General features: G+C 38.3%; 1 protein-coding gene and 1 long non-coding RNA gene across 2 annotated transcripts; one reads left to right on the top strand and one right to left on the bottom strand.

The window, feature by feature from the left end:
* Nucleotides 1-257: 257 nt before the first annotated feature.
* LOC134805824 (uncharacterized) lies at nt 258-1,768 on the top strand. Its single transcript, XR_010146402.1, has 4 exons — nt 258-781; nt 855-932; nt 1,456-1,545; nt 1,680-1,768. It is a non-coding gene; the product is annotated as an uncharacterized LOC134805824 (long non-coding RNA).
* Nucleotides 1,769-4,835: 3,067 nt separating this feature from the next.
* Nucleotides 4,836-8,043, bottom strand: LOC134805810 (putative nuclease HARBI1). Its single transcript, XM_063779024.1, has 5 exons — nt 7,825-8,043; nt 7,545-7,735; nt 7,143-7,278; nt 5,232-5,373; nt 4,836-5,134 (listed from the first exon to the last, which is right to left on the bottom strand). The coding sequence occupies exons 1-5, from the start codon at nt 8,041-8,043 to the stop codon at nt 4,836-4,838; spliced, it is 987 nt and encodes a 328-aa protein (XP_063635094.1).
* Nucleotides 8,044-14,834: the final 6,791 nt, after the last annotated feature.

The raw sequence follows: 14,834 nt of genomic DNA on the forward strand, positions 1-14,834 counted from the left end.
TTTTCAACACCGAGCTAAATATTAGCCTTGTATATCATATTATCATATAGTATTATTCCAGACTTAACAACGTAACGGGTAAACATTTTATCTAGTTTTGCTTGGATGTTAATAAAATAGTATATCGCTATTACAGTGTACCAACATTAGGTGATTGTAATATTAGTTATTGAAAGCCCGTCAAAAGCATACTTTTGACACGTAGGGTTGTCTGTCGTCTAGTCGTCTGTGTCACAACACATTGTTATAAGCGAAGTAACATAATATTTTTCATCACACTTGCTCAGTAAATGTGGAATTGCACGCAGGTTTAGCGGGAGTTATAGAAAAAGCGTTTTCCTTAGGGAGTTATGAAGTTTCTAGTGCCATAATTAACAGTTTTTTTTCTTAAAACTTAATTTTCGTATCGCAAGTGTGATGAAAAACATTGTGTTTTACTCGGGGCGTAATAATATTGCAAACTCGAGTCTATAAATCGCTCCGGCAAGCCGTCGCGATTTAACTATACTCTCGTTTGCAATATTTAACTTACGCCCAATGTTGCACAATGTACTAATTATTTTGTTGCGCTCATTATTTGACAGTTGCCCTCAACGTTGCGAACGCTAAGCAGCGCTGCCATCGTTCACGGTCCCAATAATTATGTGTATCTAAATGTAGGTAATTATATAAATTGGTATTTCATGTCTGATAGCAATCTTAATTTTACAGAATGATTTAGTCGACGTGGTAATCGAAGAGACAGAGGAGGACAGTCCATCAATATTACAATTATTTCCCAGTGAGTTTAATATTATACTCTTTTTTGGACACACACAACACAGTATTATAATGCAGTGTTATTCTTATTGCAGATAACTGGAATCAACCGGGAACCTCGGCTCAATCCACGTATCTTCCAGGTCTTCTTGTGGCTAGTGAAGCGAACCAGAGTAAGTATAGTATGTTTCATACTGGAAGGGTACGCGGATAGATGTCAATTAATACTATTTTGCGACATTTGGCATTTTTATCGAAGAGACAGAGGAGGACAGTCCGTCAATATTACAATTATTTTCCAGTGGGTTTAATATTATACTCTTTTTTGGACACACACAACACAGTATTATAATGCAGTGTTATTCTTATTGCAGATAACTGGAATCAACCGGGAACCTCGGCTCAATCCACATATCTTCCAGGTCTTCTTGTGGCTAGTGAAGTGAACCAGAGTAAGTATAGTATGTTTCATACTGGAAGGGTACGCGGATAGATGTGAATTAATACTATTTTGCGACATTTGGCATTTTTAGGGTATACATAGTATGGAGATGACACCCATCAACGTACCTTCCCAGTTTGAAAAATACTATAGTAGAGTCTAATGCTATCATCTCATTTAAATGTTACATTTCTTCTGTAATTTCTATAAATGTGTATAAAACGTATACATGTACTGTTTTATTTCCACTATAGCCCTCCACGGACAGGAAGATGGACTACATATGAATAGTGACAGAACTCTGACAATTTCTAGTGCTGGTGCCAGTCAGTGTGTGCTGCAGAGTAAGCATACATAAAATCTGCCTAAGTATATATTTCATCTATGTACTATACGTATATGTCATAATGACTTATTTTTCCTTTTTGTAATTTCTGAAAAATTTGATATATTTATATTTTTGTTTTGTATTTACTAGCCCTGAATGGACTGGATAGCTTTGGCAGGATCGCAGAGCTCAGAACTCAGTCGGTTGCCGGTGCTAATACTATCCGTGATGGTGGCAAGCTATATCTATTATATCAGCTAAAAGAAAAACACTAGCATCTTAGATTCCCCAATGGATTAATTGGAATACCAGATGGCAATTGAAGTTACCTATCTTATAGTTTATTCTGTGTAAGATAATTCCATATTATGCTGCTCATATTTTTATGTATGTGTATTAAAGAAAAAAAAATGCCTTTACAGTACATATGGTCCTATTTTCCCGCACTAGTGCGTAAAATAGCACTTTTCGTGCGTATGTCAAAAGTTTAAAGGGCCATATGTACTGTAAAACGTTGTACGATACACGTGCGAAAAGGTAATTTGCAACTCGTGTCGATTTAAAACACTCCCTTCGGTCGTGTTTTAATTTATCGCCACTCGTTTCGAATTTCCTCTTTTCCGCACTTGTATCGCAAATAACTATTCTAAAAAGATAAAAAATGGTGCTAAAAGTAAATATATTTGGTCTGCTTCTTTTACAGCCCAGCATGTGTCTACTTCTGCAAATGCCAGGCAGCACATGCCGCAAAGCCTCCCGCCTGTGCCACTCACGCCACGCGTAGTGGTCAGGACAGCTGCCGACGCCGCCGCAAACCGCTTGTCGGGGAGTCCCTCGCCCAGCCCGCTCACGCCACGCGTAGCTGTTGCTGGCGCCAATGCCGCTGGCCACCGCTCGCCCCAGAGCCCTACGCCCCTGCCAACCCCGCCACGTCGGCGGCGAAGACGTGGTGTTCAAAATTCTAATTCTCCTGCGCAGAGGAGAACCCGCACTCAGACACAGTCAGAAATAGCGAGGCAAGCCTTTGTCAGATCTGACACCGAATGGCGTGCTTTTCAGCGAGAAACTGAGATACATAGGAGGAGGAATGAGGAACGGTGGATGGAGTTATTTGGAAATTTTACAGCTGTTGTCAATAGAATAGCAGATATTCTAGAGAATAAATAACGTTATATATTATGCCTTTACTATATTTTACTTATTCATTTCAAACAAGAATTCCGTTATCGTACCTAATGGGACCGTAATTAGGTACAAACATACCCCCAAGTATAAAAGCGGGATTCCACCAGTGTTCTGTGCGGCACAAGCATATTCAGTACAAAAATGCCTGTGCCGCACAGAGCCGCACTGGTGAAATCCCGCCTTAACACCTGAAATAGTTATTTACGATACAAGTGCGGAAAAGAGGAAATTCGAAACGAGTGGCGATAAATTAAAACACGACCGAAGGGAGTGTTTTAAATCGACACGAGTTGCGAATTACCTATTCGCACGTGTATCGTACAACGTTTTACAGTACATATGGCCCTTTAACCTTTTGGCCGCCGGACCTAGTCCGCAAAGACGCTCACTCACACGCCAGAGCAAATTTTAAGTAAACAACTAATAAAAAGTTTAGGGATTGCAAATAGTGATATCGATATTTACAATTTATGGTAAAAATCTTCTCAGTTTGGCTTTGTTCTTAACCAACTTTAATTTATTTCGAAAATGCCAAAAATGATCAAGGTCTTTATCATTAAAAACAACCACTAATCAATATTCATGACGTATTATCACCGCACTAGGCTGTACGAGAAGTCTTTTAAACAAGACAACGGCGCGCATGGACTGCCCGCAGTGCAGACCGACAAGGACTTTTTCCGCGCGGATTAACCTTTTGGACGCCAGTGACCGATATATCCGCACCGCAGGTTCAACGCCAAAGACCGATTAATCGGCCACAGACCACAGAACAACATAGACCTACATGCATATGTATAAAGTTTAATTTCAGTTTTGTCACTTCGATGACGTGGCGTCTGAGTGACAGCTTTTGTATTTGACACGGCGTCGAAAAGGTTAAGTAATAATAGTCTCTAGGTCAACGGCGTAAGCGCTTGTCGGTACGTAAACTTTATAAGCGTAACGGTAGAGCCGCGCATCGTGTGTCGATAATATAAAATGTAAGTACCGGAACTGCATTGGGGAAAATTACACGTGGGTTAATTGAATTATCAATGAGTGAAAAACAATAATATCGGAAATGTTCGGGAATACATGTTTCACATTCGACATGTTCCTTAGATGAGCTTCTCAGTTCCCGTATTACATCCTCCCTTATACCATGACAATTTTTCGTCAGTTTCAAATCTCATAGTTAGGCGACACTGACTAGTCCTAGCGTCCGCCTGTACCATTCTTGTGCGAAGCGGTCACTGCAGGGTATGACTCCCCACTACACTATCATCTTAAAATGAATCTTTTGTTCTGCAAATAAACCACAAGGTCAGATTTACTTGACTGACTCTACTATCAACAGCTGAGAAGCTCCCTGAACTTCAGCTATAGTTATGCCTGTCTCTCTCGTCTCGTTTTACGTACCTATTCTAGTTACTAGTTACCACCAATTGGCATTTAACAAGTGTTCAAATTCTTAAATAAAAGCAGATTTGCGATTTGATATTTATTTTGAATATTCTCATATCGAGTTAACATTCCCATCCCTAGCTGTCTTGTATACAAGACAACGGCGACGAGGAACATGAAAAACGTTGAAATCTGGAGCAATTATTTTGATAGCCTTATTATAAAAGAATGGATTTATATAGCAGCTTTAAATGTTTTTTTTTTAAAACAAAGTCCTAAAACATTAACATAAGTGTAAAAAAAATATAATTTATAATTTTTCCACATTTACCGAGCAGTTGAATATTTGTCTTGTTTACAAGACAGTGGCACCAGTGTATCGTTCTATCGTTGTCTTGTATACATGCCAACGGCGGTCAAAGGGTTTTATACATGATGGCCGCGTTGTTCGGCAAGGCGCCTGGCCAATTGATCGCGCATTGCTCTTCCCATCAATAATTCACTAGCTGCATTTTCTGTTACCAATTCCTCTCGTTCGAATAATTCTGAAAAATAATAGACTTTGTATAGTTACCGTATATATTTAATAATTATATAAGTACTATTATATTCATGGAGTGCTCCCGGTACTGGCTTTCTATACAAATACAGTACCGGAACCGGGAATTCCAGGTTCTCGCCATACAAACTCAGTACCGGGAGCATTCCCTACTCAATCTATCTTAATTATGTTTTTTATAAAAAACCTTGAGGTTCTGCAGATGACACTTCTTCGGGAAACGGCACGTTATGTTGTATAGCAAGGTTATGCAATACACAACATGCTAATATGATCCGCGAACACTTCTCTGGCCTGTAGTGCAACGCCCTCTCCTGGTGCAAACAACGCCAACGATTTTTCAAACGCCCAAAAGTGTTTTCAATCAAAACTCTAGCAGTAGTGTGTGCGGCGTTGTAAATCTCCTCTGCAGAGTCCGGGTTTGCGTCTACATAGGGTGTCATTAACCATGGCCGTTGAGGATACCCTGAATCACCTGTTAACATAGAATAGAATATCGCTGTACCAACATCGTTACCTATAGGTACCTACATATTTAATATTACGTTGTATTGTAATTAATAGCGCCTTACCCAGAAGCCAAACAATTTCATTGCGCGTGTGCAATAGTTGCATGTGATCGTTAATGTTACTATTTTCCCAAATGAAGCTATCGTGGGCAGCTCCTCCATACTTAGCATTTACAGCTAATATTCTACATTCATGGTCACATATCTAAAAAGGAGAGATGTCTATTTAAAAGTAAAATTTTCGTAATTTTATTTAGTATTAAGTACAGTACTAATAGGATCGAGTTTTTCAGAAATGTAATTTCACCTTTTTTACTTTTGTACTGCTACTACATGCTGTCTCCTCTTGTCTTACCCTTAAAGTGCAACCAGACATGCAGGGACTCGCCGAGTGTCGAGCCGCTTATATCAAAGAAAAAAAAAAGAACTGAAGAATGTATGAAATAATCGGCTCGGCACTCGGCGAGTCCCTGCATGTCTGGCCACACCCTTATGTTTGAACATATGCTATAGTTCGTTTTTTTTAGCATTAGAAATAAGGTAAACAATCTTGATGTGTCTTTTAATTGAAAAACACATTTTAAAAATAAGTTACGGCAAATATGTAACAATTATGAATCTAATACGATCATTTATTTATATTCTTTTGCTTTCATAAGTAATAGTTATAGTCGACGCGGCGAATGATGATCCCTATGACAGTTCATTTTTGTATGGAGTGAATATCAATATCAAATGTTTCTAGACTTTTTTGATAGGTACCTACCTACTTTTTTATTTAGAAATATAACAATTATGTAATATAAATACGTTTTTATCGTCTATTAGGTCTATCCAAAGCTATTCCAAGGACTGTCATACGGATCATCATTCGCCGCGTCGACTATATTGATTTTTAAAAAGCGTTTTTCATTTAAAAGACATGTCCATGGTCTAATAAAACATGGTCTTCTATTCCCAGAGTGACACGGGGCTACGTCACAATAACATTGCCACTTTATTTCAACATAACATGTTACATGGGTACATTATAGCTATGGTTAATAAGTTAAAATATTTCTTTATAATTTTATAATTTTCATTTATAATGTATTTTATCTTAAATTTTACAATAACACGTCATTTTTAATTATTCGTTAGCAATATCTTCCGATTCACGAAAGAAATTTCAGACGTTCGGGTAATTCTGTTTACATTACTGGCAACACAGGATAGCGCTGTCACATTTGACAATTCGGATCTAGATAACTTCATGCCCTGACCGTCATCCTTGTCGAACGCGTGTTAATTGTTATTTCCTTCTCGCTCAGTGTCAGCAGTCGCAGTGTTTTCCAAACTTTTCACGTCGTAAGCTTGGTAATTAATGTGTAACTGTAAATTAGTTTTTTAAACTTTTGTCTTGTATAGATAAATAAAGGTTAATTTATTACATTAGATTTGTTTTATTTTACTATGTTTCTACATGAATAACTTAAAATTAATACCGTTAAAATAATTTTCACCGTTGGTTAAAATTCTCCCACATTTTAAAGTTTGAGAACCTGTAAACAGCATGATGACGTAGGCCCGTGTCAGTTAGGTCATACGCGAATCTCGGAATACGGTACCAGGCGGAGTATATTATTATACCATGGACATGTCTAGATCGCTTACCTTCTTTCAAGTTTTTTGTAATGCTAAAAAAAACGAACTATCGTACGCTACTTAAAGACGGTCGATGGAACGGAAAGAGTTCAGTGTCTGTCACACACACACATACACAATCGCAAAATAATAATTCTGAAGCATATATTATCATAAAGAGCACAAATCGAATTCGTTAAAGATAACATATAACAAATTCAATTCAAAAACGTATATATGCTTCGATTGCTCCTCATGAAGTTGAGGGGTTGAAGAAGTCAATATGTATTTATTTTGATTTTGATGTAATATGACAAACCCTACGACACTAATCTTACATAATAAACATACCATTTGTACATTAATCGAATGATAATGTTTCCGGCAGAAGTATAAATGTTCTTCTCCCTTGTCGGGGGTGAAAATTTTAAAATGGCTGCAATCTAAGCACCCAATCACTCCCGGGATACCATATATACTGTAGAAACTGTAAAAAAATTGTTTAGGGCTATAAGGGCTTTTCTACAAGGTACCTATTAGAGAATGTAAATAAAGAATGACAGAACTATTACGCCTACACTATAACAATCGTAAATAAAGGGTTACAGGTCCTATTACCAACATGACAACCCCTTCACTGTTCTTACTTAGAAAAAGCGGCGGTGAAAGGGCATTTAACCCCAAGACGTAAGCAGTGCTCCTGTGGGTGCATCCTGGCTAACCTTTCGTTTTGTTCTATATCTTATTCTGTACCTTTGTTTAATGGCATTCCGATCTTCTCGTGTGCACGGAAATTTAATATATTTATTTAACACGTTGGGGTGGTTTAGCGCCTTCGTCACTTCTTCAATGTAGACGCTGGCCGCCTCTTGAGAGAAGTGGTGCGCCTTACCTGTTACCCTCTGGTAGCTGCCATGTGCAAAAAATAATAATGCACATAAAACCTGCAAAAGTTGTTTTATTGTTGATTAAAACTTAACCTATCGTAGAATGCAAATCAAGTACATATATACGTATTATGAAACATGCTTACCTTAGCTTGAAGAGACACTCTTTGTGACCCTTTCAAGTCGGTTTCTTGGGACAATACATCGCATAGGTCAGTGAATGCCTCTTTGTGTAGACGGTAGTCTTTTATAAAGTTTGCATCACTTATATTTTGAAGCGGGTTTTCAAAAACTATGTCTCGTATGTTTGCTTGGAATCTTCCTTGCTGCCGTCTTTCGTCTTCACGCTCGGCCGTCGCAAGCATATTCCAAGCAAAATAATGCCTGGCCGCCATACCAAGTTTCTCACACGACCCGTATTTCCAATAACCTCAGTTAACAGTTGTTTGTCAAGTACAATACAAAGCGTAATGGCGGCCGAGATCACGAACCGCCAAATGATGTCGAAGAATAGGGTATTTTCCTACTAGTCAAATCAGTTACTTTTATAGAACTGTCAAAACGATTTGTAAATATGGACTTTATATGAAACATTACATCGTGACGTCACGCCTACTTTTTATATTTCTATCCGATTTATTAAATAGAACTTGTGTTTAAAAATAACTCCTATCTGTGTTTTTCTAATAATTATCTGGTGCTTTATTTCATGCATGGTGTAAAATAATTTATTTTAAACACAGTATAATACCCTATGGTTACTTATTTGGCTTAAAGGACTCGCACCCATAATACACTTTCTGTACATCTCACTTGCACTAATATGCGAGAGCGAGATGCATAGAAAGTAAATTACGTAGACGGCATAGACGTGAGAAAATGTGTCAATTTTGATATTTAGTTCTTTAAGTGAAACCTAGAGGCGCTGTACAAAACTCCGATATAACTCTTGCTCTGTTTTTAGTATACTTAGAAAGGGACAGCATCGTTTGGAGTGGAGTGAAGTTAGGCACATTAGACCGTAAAGAAACATACGGCACGTTTATTCACTGAAAGTAAGTGAGAAATACTCTGCCAAGTCATGGTAGAGGCTCTAATAGGTAATCTTCTCACTGCTCCGGTGAAAAGTTGTGTGTACTACACGAGATCAAAGTTATTTACATCTCGTGCGCTTTTGAGTCCCTTACTACGCTCAAGATTCTAAATTATTATAGAATCTTTCGCTTGCACAGGACTCAAAATAAGCACTCGAAAAAATATCAAACTTTGATCTCTTGTTGTACATGTACAACAGTACATTATTGTCGAGGCTCGGAAGTAGCTACTTGCAGGCTGAGGATTCGTATTAAACGGACGACCTTGGGAGTCCGTTTAATTGAATCCGAAGCCAGCAAGTAGCCTTCCAGCCGAGTCATATATAGTGCTTTTCTCAAAAATGGTGCAAGAAATATAAATATATGTCGGACCCTGACACCAGTGGCCTATTTTATAAAGCTACAAGTTACAATTTACAAGCGGAAGTCTCTTTCTAACCCTATGTGTTAGAACGAGACTTCCGCTTGTAAATTGTAACTTGTAGCTTTATAAAATAGGCCACAGAAAGACGTATTGCAGCGTTATAGTTCATTATTTTAGACGCCTGTATAAAATCGATTAGCAATTTTGAGCTACGTATTATTTGGTTGTAACAAAATAAATAAAGTTGTGTAGAGAGTAACTCCGTCTATTGGCGCATTGTTGAAATAAAGTTGCGTAGAGAGTAACGCCATCTATTGGCGTGTTGTTGAACTGAGATGACAGGTAGAAGGCTTTGGAACGTCGAGAGGTTTCTCTCGAGTGAGCGTAGGCACGAGTTGGCATTTTTGTCGGTATGTTGGTAGACTGGTCGAGCAGGTTTGCCAACTTGACTGAGGCGGGAGCGGAGAGGCTCCGCCGCGGGTAGTTCTTCTTGATCGGACCGCGCTAGAGATCGGACGTACTCGTTAGCCAACCTCGTGCCTAACTCGCTACGTGCCTGAAGGTTTATACCTGAAGGATTATTCTGATAGCTTATAGAATCCCGCGTTCTTTAACCATTTAGCTAAGTGTTTTATTTCAAGTGTTATTTTGATTTCTTAGGTTTCATTAGAAGCTTACTTTTGTGAAATAAAGAAATGATGTGTTATGTGTTGTTTTAACTTGTTTTGAAAAGATTTGTCCCTCTGAGTTTGTTGCCGGTCCCATATAGGGCTAAATCTTCTCAGGTCAGATATGTAGGGTTGAAGCCGGCCTAGTTTGACTTGAATAAAGATTTAAACGGTTTCTTTTACTTTCATATCGCTCCCTAGAGTTAAAAATAGCTTAGTACTGAAGTATAGTAGGCACTAGTATGGTTAACGAGTCCTAATGTTTATTTCATGCACTGGTAGCAATGGTAGCATACTGGTTTAGCTGTGAAGTAATACATTATCGTACTACCCCCACGCGCCCACCGCCTTTTAGGACCATCGGTATTCGACATCAGAAGTGGGATTGTCAAGGTATCATGTATTGCTTACACAGCCACCTGGGAGCGTGGTGTATTTCTGGTGACCTACATTCCATAATCTGGACACGTGGTAATGGTAAGCTCACGTGTCTAACCTTGATTGAAAGGTGAGTGTAATTCATTGTTATTTGGTGAGAATGATTGTGAAATTGTGAATAAAATTGTGATTGAGGCAGTCGAGCATAGCGGTCGTTACGTGACGTCATCTCTGGGATCGTTACGTTTCTTTGCAATTAATTTTTATAATCCATTTAAATCTAAGTGATCTTGAATTATTTTGAAGTGAAATCCATGTTGTTAATTACAACCAAATATCGGCTATCACGACGTGATATTATTTCATCGCTCACTTGTGCTTCTACCCTCAAAAATATTTTTTTTTGAAAATAAAATGCACCGTTAGAAATTTATCCTGTAATTCCTCCTGTAATCCTGTTTAGTAATTAGTAAAATTGCTACAAATCATTGCCCGTAATGCCGTGATAGATCACAAATCGTGCATACTATGAAAGCATGAGCTACGTATATGAAAATTAATGTTACAGTGTGCTGCAACCTGAGCAGGGCCAACTTACAGACGCCAAACACCTCACACCTGTAAGACAGAAGCAGCTGTGCAGTATCGTCTGTTCTGGAGATTTGGAAATAAAAGGACAGGTTTCGTTCCAATTGTTTATTAGTGAATTTTATTTTCAGTGTAATGGCGAAGCCATAACTTGAGCATAACAGTCTAACGTAACTAATTAGCTGTCACTTTTCGTATTGGCCCATTTTACCGTGTTACTTATTTTTGGAACACATGTTTGTTTGTTCATAGAATGAAATAAAACGCACTCGTTGAAGTTTAAATTTTATTCTGAGATTTTTGAAGTCCCGTATACATTGGAAACATGTTTTTTTGTGTCTGCTACATTGCATTTAATAAACCTTTGAGTTTATCCTGCTTACATGATAAACCTGATGCCGTGCTAATGATGATTTCAGTAACAGCCAGCTATGTTAAACTACATCGTGCATCTCGCCATCTGCCGCAGCAACGGCAACTGCAAGGCGGAAAGCATCAGCCTTCGTGCTTGGGTTGGACTTCACCACCACCTTTGACTGGGACGCGTGCATCATGCTTTATTAATCTGGTGAGCAGTTCCCATTTTGTTGGGATTATTTTGAGAGGATTTACTTCTGCATAGAAGTTTTGAGCGAGTTTCTGTTGTTAAAGCTAAAGTAGAAAGCTGAGTTTCTGTTGTTAAAGCTAAAGTAAAAAGCTATCTTTAGTGATTTTGATCAGTGATGTTCAGTTTCAGTTGATCAGTTGACGCTGATAGTACCAATGGTTCTGAGTAACATGATTTAAAGAACCGTTTTTATTTTCTTTTTGGAATTCACTCTTAACATTGTTTTTGCTTTCGATGGACTGAAAGCTTGTACTTTCGAAGGACTGAAAGTACGCCCGATGGACTGGGCAATACTGTCATGCTTTCGATGGACTGAAGGCAAGCCCGATGGACTGGGCACTACTGTTTTGCTTTCGATGGACTGAAGGCAAGCCCGATGGACTGGGCACTACTGTTTTGCTTTCGATGTACTGAATGCAAGCCCGATGGACTGGGCACTACTGTTTTGCTTTCGATGGACTGAAGGCACGCCCGATGGACTGGGCACTACTGTTTTGCTTTCGATGGACTGGGCACTAATGTTTTGCTTTAGATGGACTGGGTATTGTTTAGTGACCGCATCAGAAGTGCCAGAGCATGTAAGAGGTGCACGTGGTCTGCTTTTTATGTGCAGAATGCTCTTTGCGAGGAGTAGCACTTACGCGGCTGAGACTTCTGACGAGGGTCTGGTATCTGCTGAAGGACTGGCAATGCACCGAAGGACTGGTGTTGTTTTGTTTATGTACTGCATTCATATGAGTAAAATTGGCATTATTAAGTCAGAGTGCTATTTATTTTAAGATGTCCTACAATGATTATTATCACATTTGACCAAAATATTTTTTTTAATGCCAGATAATTTCCCCGTAATTTGATATTGATGACAATAGTAGTGATACTGTCGAGCAATGAATTAGAGCTGTTGTGATTTGTGTTTTTGATGTTTGAGATTCTTCTGTTTTCACATAAATTTTAGAGTATCCGCCAGATGGAGGCGATGATTAATGGAGTGTATCCGCTAGATAGCGGCGATGATTACTGATTATTTTTATTAAGTCGTTGCTCGATGGACTATTTTTGACTAGAGAATTGAGGATTGTTAAAGTAATTTTGAACAATCATTTTTTCTGGTTGGATTGATAACAAAGTTTGATTTTAATAGTAATTTGAGTGAGACCCAAATTGTTGGTCAGGAATGACCGAGCGATGAGATACTGTGCTGAGTATTTTGTTACAGAATCAAATGCATACACCCACACACGAGGACGTGTGTAGCGCAGGACGGCCGTGTCGGACCCTGACACCAGAAAGACGTATTGCAGCGTTATAGTTCATTATTTTAGACGCCTGTATAAAATCGATTAGCAATGTTGAGCTACGTATTATTTGGTTGTAACAAAATAAATAAAGTTGTGTAGAGAGTAACTCCGTCTATTGGCGCATTGTTGAAATAAAGTTGCGTAGAGAGTAACGCCATCTATTGGCGTGTTGTTGAACTGAGATGACAGGTAGAAGGCTTTGGAACGTCGAGAGGTTTCTCTCGAGTGAGCGTAGGCACGAGTTGGCGTTTTTGTCGGTATGTTGGTAGACTGGTCGAGCAGGTTTGCCAACTTGACTGAGGCGGGAGCGGAGAGGCTCCGCCGCTGGTAGTTCTTCTTTATCGGACCGCGCTAGAGATCGGACGTACTCGTTAGCCAACCTCGTGCCTAACTCGCTACGTTCCTGAAGGTTTATACCTGAAGGATTATTCTGATAGCTTATAGAATCCCGCGTTCTTTAACCATTTAGCTTAGTGTTTTATTTCAAGTGTTATTTTGATTTCTTATGTTTCATTAGAAGCTTACTTTTCTGAAATAAAGAAATGATGTGTTATGTGTTGTTTTAACTTGTTTTGAAAAGATTTGTCCCTTTGAGTTTGTTGCCGGTCCCATATAGGGCTAAATCTTCTCAGGTAAGATATGTAGGGTTGAAGCCGGCCTAGTTTGACTTGAATAAAGATTTAAACGGTTTCTTTTACTTTCATATCGCTCCCTAGAGTTAAAAATAGCTTAGTACTGAAGTATAGTAGGCACTAGTATGGTTAACGAGTCCTAATGTTTATTTCATGCACTGGTAGCAATGGTAGCATACTGGTTTAGCTGTGAAGTAATACATTATCATATATCATAATACTACCCCCACGAGCCCACCGCCTTTTAGGACCATCGGTATTCGACATATAATAGAAATATTTTACAGAATCAACGTTCTTACGTATATATTTTCACAGAAAAAAGTAGAAACAATTGAAAAAATTAGCTTTGCCGCCTTTTTATTTTTTTAATTTATAAATAGAAGTGTATTTTTTTGCCTAAAATACGCCAACCTATTTGAGACAGCTAAATAGTCGCGGTACCAACATTATAATTATAAGTACTAATCATCTCTTTGGCTGTTTAATGGGCCTGTGTCTTTATTTGATATGGCCATTTCAACTTTTAAAAAGTTTAGAACACGACAAATAATGGAATTTGTATGCAACATTGCAGTCCCAAAATCGAGACTGCAATGTTTTTAACTTTTTAATATTTGACTGACCATAAACTACGCGCTTCGCGACCAATTTTTTAAACGTCAAAGTCGACTTTGCCGTCGATTTTTGAGAAAAACAATTTTTAATCTAAGATAGCTGGTGTAGGAGCAGTAAGCGGAAAACAAAGTTATCATTAAATAACAAAGTTATCAATGAGTGCATAAATTATACTAACTAATATACAGAAGTTACTTTCAAAAGTTCAATTATACCTATTTTATCGTTAATTATCGTTACCTACTTAAATATACAGTTTGTTATTGTTTATCATTTCAATTTAAAGTTCAAGTTAAAGTTTTATTCGAAATCAAATGACAATTGCATACAATATTGACAAATCTCGCTTGTAAGTTGGTATCGGACGATATGGTAATCGACCCCGACTCTAGTTTGTCTCTGAATAAAAAAAAACTACGGATGCGTGACATGCGTCAAAAAAGTTTTCATTTGCCGCCATTTGACGTACAATTTATCTTTTCACTTCTCATGCTCAAAAAGTGCACCTTTATGTCGTGCGTAGACGACATAAAATCGCATTTTATGCTCTAGAGCATAAAGTAAAATCATCTATTACGACCCTTATTGACTAAGCAATAAAGTCCAAATTCTGCCATACAAACTGCCAGCCCTGCCGGCGCGCCCCCGACCGGCGCTCTCCCGATCGGCGTGCCCCGCGCCTCCGACCGGCCCAAGAACAATTTTCTTTAGTCTTGAATAAATACGTTAAAATAACCTAAAATATTTGATTTTTTGTATATTTTCCTCGCAATCGAAGTGAAAAGCAGAGTGTACAACAAGGGCATAAATGTCCATTTTTACCCTCGTCTACTATTGCCTCGGGTAAAAATGGGTCACTTTATGCCCTTGTTGTACAATCTACTATTTAATTAGTTTGTAAGTAAAAAA

Source organism: Cydia splendana, unplaced genomic scaffold, assembly GCF_910591565.1.
Source record: "Cydia splendana unplaced genomic scaffold, ilCydSple1.2 scaffold_66_ctg1, whole genome shotgun sequence".
Taxonomy (NCBI): Eukaryota; Metazoa; Arthropoda; class Insecta; order Lepidoptera; family Tortricidae; genus Cydia; species Cydia splendana.